Source organism: Epargyreus clarus, unplaced genomic scaffold (assembly GCF_041222505.1).
Source record: "Epargyreus clarus isolate Ecla_fem2 unplaced genomic scaffold, WU_Ecla_fem_2.2 ptg000034l, whole genome shotgun sequence".
NCBI classification, from domain to species: domain Eukaryota; kingdom Metazoa; phylum Arthropoda; class Insecta; order Lepidoptera; family Hesperiidae; genus Epargyreus; species Epargyreus clarus.
The window spans coordinates 8,202,925-8,209,772 of NW_027332239.1; the positions used below are offsets into that span (position 1 = coordinate 8,202,925).

Genomic DNA, 6,848 nt, shown 5'->3' on the forward strand with positions numbered 1-6,848 from the left:
TTACGTTTGCCCTTTGCACCACTCGGGTCATGGTCATGGATCCAAGGTATGGAAGTACTCAGTAATTTTGCAGATATTTGTGCAATATCAAAGGTTCAAATAAACCTTGTACCTATATTATTATTTTATAACTTATGTAAAGTATTTTTCAAAAGTTTTATAAAAGTTATATGTGTATTAAATATTTATTATCACTTGCTGTACCGAAATACCGCCGCGTGAATTGTGCGTCTATTCACTCTTTAACCATAACAAGTTTTTTACATTTTTATGTATAAAATATATTCAGATTTGAACTACAGGAACTTATATCATTTTTACTACTTTTAATAGATTGCTATAATAATATATTAAGATATAATTATAACATAGGATACACGCTGAATAAATCTGTGTGCGTATACCCCACACATTCAAACACAATGCCACATCGCGGTCCTGTGACATTGACAATGTGGTTATAATTATCAAAGGGTGATCTAATTGTTATAAGGTCGATGTACGGTAAATTAAGCCTATATTCGTTCATTCGCTCTCCCTGAGGCAACTCATCGTAATTCAGAGTACGTCAGTTCGTATAACATTGCTCTACGGCCTTCGTAAGATAGTATAAAGTTCGTGGTTTACGGTTGTGTAGTATCATTCCGCAGTAGCAACTTGATATACTATCACAATGTTTAAACTGGTAAGTGAAAAATCGGGGGATGAAAAATGAAATGTTGAGAATATCTTACAAAATTCATATTTACATAAAAGTTTACGTAAATATGAATTTGAAATATGAATTTTGAAGTTTAAAACTAAAAGACAAATATTTTCTTTTAAAAACAATGAATTTAAAACAAAATAAATAAATCCTCAGATTTACATTTCGGTAATTAATACCGAAGTTACTTACTTAAGCTAAAAAAAAAAAGGAAATATCTAGAAACAAAATTATAATGATGTTTGAAAAGAAACGCTCGCCAATGATAAATGATTAGCCAACAATAATAGTTCCTACATTTTTAAAAACTTAATACAATGTACTATAATTACGATACACATACGTTATGTTATGTAATATGCATTACAGAATAGATACTAACAGATATACAGCATATCTGTTCAATTTTCATATCTGAATATCTGCATTATTTGCGTTTGGTAAGCCTACCTGATGTAATATTGATTTTTGTGTTTTAATTATTATATCATGTTTACAGTTCATCTTCGCTTGCTTCCTCGCCCTGGCCGCGGCCAAGCCCGGCGTGCTGCCGCTGGCGTACACCGCGCCCGTGGCCGCCGCGTACACCGCGCCGGTGGCCGCCGCCTACTCCGCGCCGCTCGCCTACTCCGCGTACTCCGCCTACAGCGCGCCCGTCGCCGCGTACTCCGCCTATGGCTACGCTGCGCCCTACACCGCTGCTTACTACGTCCGCTGAAAACCGCACCAAAAAAAAACAAATCTATGAAGCACGTGAAATGGATAGCGTAATTAAAAACAATGTTGTTATGCCATAATAAATTGTTTTTATAAAATATTCTATTATTTTTCATTTTATTAGTAAAGTAAGAAAATAAAAAATAAATACCAGCATGTCTTGATATCATATAACACTCTACCACGACAAATTATGCCCATAGAATTCTATGATCAATAACACATACATAAAAAATATTGATGGTAAAAACAGCTGTCTGTGTATTTTTATTACATTCTCAAACGTCAATATGTCAATTCGCACTTAGCCTGCTTCATAATTTCAAATTTAAACTGACGTAATTTTCAGAAAAAATACTATCCAGTCGGACCGTGGTGGATCAAATATGATAACGGATATGTCACTTACATAAAAATACTTTTAAACTTAACAATGAAACTATCAATCATGTGGAATCTGTATAATATAAAATATCTGACGGATTATTGTGAGATATTTATTATTTTTACTTCCACCGACTTTTCACATAATATATCACCATTACTTAAGCGACTGTCTTTGGATGAATTTTAATAGCCCCAAAGGACGCAACAAGAATTTTCGCAATAATATATAAAAATTGATACTATTTATACAAATAAGAAAAGTGGACATCAAATCAATAAATTATCGGTTTTGTGATGAAGTGTAGTTTAATAAATAAAATTGTTATTTATTTCACATTAAATTAGAAACTAAGTACCCGCTTAGAAGATTTTTATACATCTTTGACATTTTACACACACTCCAAACTTTATAATTATATTTCTTCATTTTAAGTGCACAAATTTGCGTCACATATTTTCCTTCACAAATTATATCAAAAACATAACGAAAAAATACAACAGACTAATTCACTACAAAGTATAAAATTATTAAAATAAATTTTGATTTAGTACATAATAGTTCTGAAGTTCCAGTTCTATAAGTTTTAAACCCAGCCACGCATCTGTGATTATTCAAAGTTACGTCCGTATTATAAATAAATCACTTGCTTAAACGATGAAGGAAAACACCGCAAAGAAATTTGCACGCTTGAGCTTTAATAACAAACCAGGTGCATGACACTGAGCCAGCATGGTATGGTATGGTCTAAACCTCTTACTCTGACAGAAGACCCGTGCCCAGTGGAATAGTACGACGGCAATGGACCGTGATTCAGTGTGCTGGCTCGTCTAGGCGACATCGTTCATCAACCTTGCATTCTGATTGAAGGATTACGAGTTCCGCATACTACATACTATGATTCAATACCTCTTCAATAGCCAATATGTTATTGAGCCATGTAAGATTACAACACGAGGTTACCTGGCTAACAACCCATCGCCAGTACGTCTAGCCATAACATACGAAGTTACCAAAGCCATACAACATAAAAATAACGAAAAAGGCATTTAAAAATATACATAATAGAAAAACATAAAAAATGTGTAATAATAGTTGAAATCCACATCACTCTAAGATAACACTAAATTTATAAAAAATCCTAATACTTACGTTGTGTAATTGAATTAGAGGTAAACATATTAGCAAATTACCGACTTCAAAACTATGTACATAACCAAATTTTGTTATTACACGGTTTTCTTCATTATTCATATATGGATCGAGTGGGAATATTAGAATTTTGCTTTTACTTTTGCCCCCTATAAAAGACTAAATACGTATACTAGGAAGGTAATGTTATAACAATATTTTTTTGTAATTATCCGTTAGTTCCAAATAGTTTATAACTTTTCATGGTGAGGTATAAAGGGCTGTTAATATATGTGACATATCCGTGATTATCATGACAAATACGTAACAGTTCTATTACAAAGCATTTTTAATGACTACAGTTTAGATCTGAAATATTGAAGCAGGCCAAGTGCGAATTGATCGATTTCACTTACATTTGAGAGTGTAATAAAAATTTACAGACAGCTGTTTTTTTACTATCAACTATATTCTATGTATATGTTATTAATCATAGAATACCATAGACACAACTTGACGTTTGTATTTATTTTTTAGTTTCTTACTGTACTAGTATAATAAAAATAAGTATTTTGTAAAAAACAATTTATTATGGCATAACAACATTGTTTTTAATTACGCTATCCATTTCACATGCCTCAAAGATTCGTTTTTTTTGTGTGTGTTTTTAACGGACGTAGTAAGCAGCGGTGTAGGGCGCAGCGTAGCCATAGGCGGAGTACGCGGCGACGGGCGCGCTGTAGGCGGAGTACGCGGAGTAGGCGAGCGGCGCGGAGTAGGCGGCGGCCACCGGCGCGGTGTACGCGGCGGCCACGGGCGCGGTGTACGCCAGCGGCAGCACGCCGGGCTTGGCCGCGGCCAGGGCGAGGAAGCACGCGAAGATGAACTGTAAGAATGAAATACATATTTAAATTTAGAATCTATGTTAGTTCTATATTCTCAAAATCAGGTGAAACAAGGCTCACACAACACAATTAACACAACACTATTTGAACCTACCAGTTTGAACATTTTGGTTGTTTCAAAGTTGCTGCGTCTGAGCTGAATGATGATAATGTACTGTTTATAGCGATCTTTATAGTGCGCTACGAAGGCCAATTGCACAAATTTGTTTTACACGTACATCACTATAAATGTAGCAGGAAAATGTTTCGAATACATCTAACAAATTTTCAATGAAATGAAAGAATCGATCCATTTCGGATTTTACCATTCATTCCATTAAATCACGTAGAAAGATAGGATCGAATATTTCATTGAATTGAAAATGTAATCTGTATTTAAAACATTTTCCGGCTACGTTTATCGTAATGTATGTGTAAAACAATTTTGTGTAATTGACCTTCGTAGCGCAGTATAAAGATCGCTACAAAGAGTGCTTCATCATCATTCAGCTCAGACGCAGCAACTTTGAAACAACCAAGATGTTTAAACTGGTAGGTTCAAATAGTGCTGTGTCAATTGTGTGAGCTTCGCTCTAATCCTAAATATTTTAGGGATTAAATAAGTAAAGTTAATTTAAGAAATTACTAAACTTAGTATAAACGACAAAAGAGATTATGTAAATAACAAAATAATAGTTATTTTAAAATTGCAGACCAGCCCCTCAGTTTTACATTTTTAATGACGTATTTTATTATTGTTTGTCAAAATTATTGTTCGTTTAAAAATATTACATTTACATAAATTCTTTATTTAAATATGCATTTCTTTCTTTACAGTTCATCTTCGCGTGCTTCCTCGCCCTGGCCGCGGCCAAGCCCGGCGTGCTGCCGCTGGCGTACACCGCGCCCGTGGCCGCCGCGTACACCGCGCCGGTGGCCGCCGCCTACTCCGCGCCGCTCGCCTACTCCGCGTACTCCGCCTACAGCGCGCCCGTCGCCGCGTACTCCGCCTATGGCTACGCTGCGCCCTACACCGCTGCTTACTACGTCCGTTGAAATGCTATCAGCATCCAAATTGGTTCTCTCATTTAATAAATAAACCAAGCTAGTATTAAACATTACCTTTTACTTTACACCTTTTTTCCTGAAAATTATTTACATTCAAAGGTTCTACTGTCTTTATTATTTTTTCAAGATCCAGTCAGTAACTGAAATTAATGTTTTACATTTTTTTTAAACTTTAATATAGTTATTTTGAAGTTCTATCCAGAATATGTTTGTTAGTATAATTTGTAATATATCACTAACACCCACCAATTATGTCCCTAATTAAAATTGCTCTTCTGGTTACCTTGATTCGTTAAAAATAGCCAGGAAATAACCCTAATTGATGACAGTTATGAAGATAAAATTGAAAGTTGTTCAAATGTTATATAAATGTAGGCTCAATCTGCTAAACATATATAATTATTAAAAACGCGTCGTACTTAATTTGAAAACCAAAAATAAATAGTTGTTTTATGAAGAGAGTATTAAGTTCATAATTATACCATTTTCCCCTCAGAGATAACGCTTTAATTAAAAAAGGCTTTATTTATACAGAGTCGAAGAATAATCTTGGAACATATCCAAGTATATGATTATTCATGCTTACAGATGAATTAATAGAAAAAAAATCGTAATAAAAATGTCGTAAAGTATCCCTTACCATAATACCGCTAGCGTGTTATTTGAAATTTAAAATTTATATAATCCTATATGTAAAATTCTCGTATCACAATGTTAGTAACCGTACTCCTCCGAAACGGCTTTAAGGATTTTCACCAAATATTATGTGCATATTTAGTAGATCTCCGAATCGGCTACTATCTATTTTTCACACCCTTAAGTGATAAGTGTTGTTTACCCTTAAAATTTTTTTATTTATATGGCAACACAACGTTTGCCGGGTCAGCTAGTTTATTTATAAATTTTGGTACTTAGTACGATAGTCAAATACTCAACACTCCGAGAAAATCCTTTATGTTACCTGCTACCTTGTATATAAAATCATGTTTCATCTCGTTTAGATTATAATTGCAAATGTATTATTTTATTACAACTTACGCAACTAAAAACTACGTGATATTGGATTTTTTGGTATGCAATAATGTACTAAAGATCAACGATAATTTTATTTAAATACTAATATAACAAACTTACGAAAATGTAACTCTTAAAGAAAGGGCAATATACATTTATGTATAGATACGTCCTTATTATGGATCTAAACAAGGCATTAAAATTTAAATGATATTATATTGATAAAGTTTAGAAACTGTCTCGTATAACTAAATCTTAAAAAATCATGTGTGATTAATAAAATGATTAAATATTGACATACTTAAATATTATTTATTTTTCATATTAAAACATTAAAGTTTTATCGCCTGAATGAATCGTCAGGTTTGCAGCGAACGTAGTAACACGTAAGCAGTACCCTTACCACGAGTTTTCATAACATCCCACAATTTTACGTTACGTTTACTCAATCCATTATTGTGTTCCGTTTGCTTCAGTAGACTGAGTAAACGTAACAATAAGTAAGTGCTCAAGTCATTTTGTCTGCTCACATGTTCGCAAAAAAGAGAGACAAAACATAAAGCACCATTTTGACAATTTAGACATTTAATGTTACGTTACTGACACTATAGTTCTGATACAATCCGTTAGGGGCGCTGATTAGAAATTGTATCGGTAATACGTAAACAAATACCAAAATAGTCATATTTGTCAAAACGTAAAAACTGATGGTGAGGGTACAGAGCGGTGTAGAGTGAAGCGTAGCCGTAGGCGGGGAGCAACAATGGGTGTGGTGTAGGCGGAAATTCATTGTCATCTGACTTTTTACTATTCAATATTTTGTATAAACGTTATTGGCCACCTTTGACACAATTTCTCGTAGTAAAGTGTTATATGATATTGAGTCCTATTATTGGTATTTATTATATAGTTTCTTGCTGTAGAAAAAAATAGTAGATTAAAA

The 6,848-nt window shown here is 33.7% G+C and overlaps 3 protein-coding genes across 3 annotated transcripts; 2 read left to right on the forward strand and 1 right to left on the reverse strand.

Annotated features, from left to right (window-relative positions):
• The first annotated feature begins 556 nt into the window (after positions 1 to 556).
• On the forward strand, positions 557 to 1,494 carry LOC140755962 (uncharacterized). The gene is made up of 2 exons (XM_073091327.1): positions 557 to 685; positions 1,206 to 1,494. The coding sequence occupies exons 1-2, from the start codon at positions 674 to 676 to the stop codon at positions 1,422 to 1,424; spliced, it is 231 nt and encodes a 76-aa protein (XP_072947428.1). The 5' UTR covers positions 557 to 673; the 3' UTR covers positions 1,425 to 1,494.
• Positions 1,495 to 3,606: 2,112 nt separating this feature from the next.
• Positions 3,607 to 3,974, reverse strand: LOC140755772 (uncharacterized). The gene is made up of 2 exons (XM_073091087.1): positions 3,939 to 3,974; positions 3,607 to 3,825 (listed from the first exon to the last, which is right to left on the reverse strand). The coding sequence occupies exons 1-2, from the start codon at positions 3,948 to 3,950 to the stop codon at positions 3,607 to 3,609; spliced, it is 231 nt and encodes a 76-aa protein (XP_072947188.1). The 5' UTR covers positions 3,951 to 3,974.
• A 365-nt stretch (positions 3,975 to 4,339) lies between these two features.
• LOC140755961 (uncharacterized) lies at positions 4,340 to 4,933 on the forward strand. The gene is made up of 2 exons (XM_073091326.1): positions 4,340 to 4,375; positions 4,661 to 4,933. The coding sequence occupies exons 1-2, from the start codon at positions 4,364 to 4,366 to the stop codon at positions 4,877 to 4,879; spliced, it is 231 nt and encodes a 76-aa protein (XP_072947427.1). The 5' UTR covers positions 4,340 to 4,363; the 3' UTR covers positions 4,880 to 4,933.
• Positions 4,934 to 6,848: the final 1,915 nt, after the last annotated feature.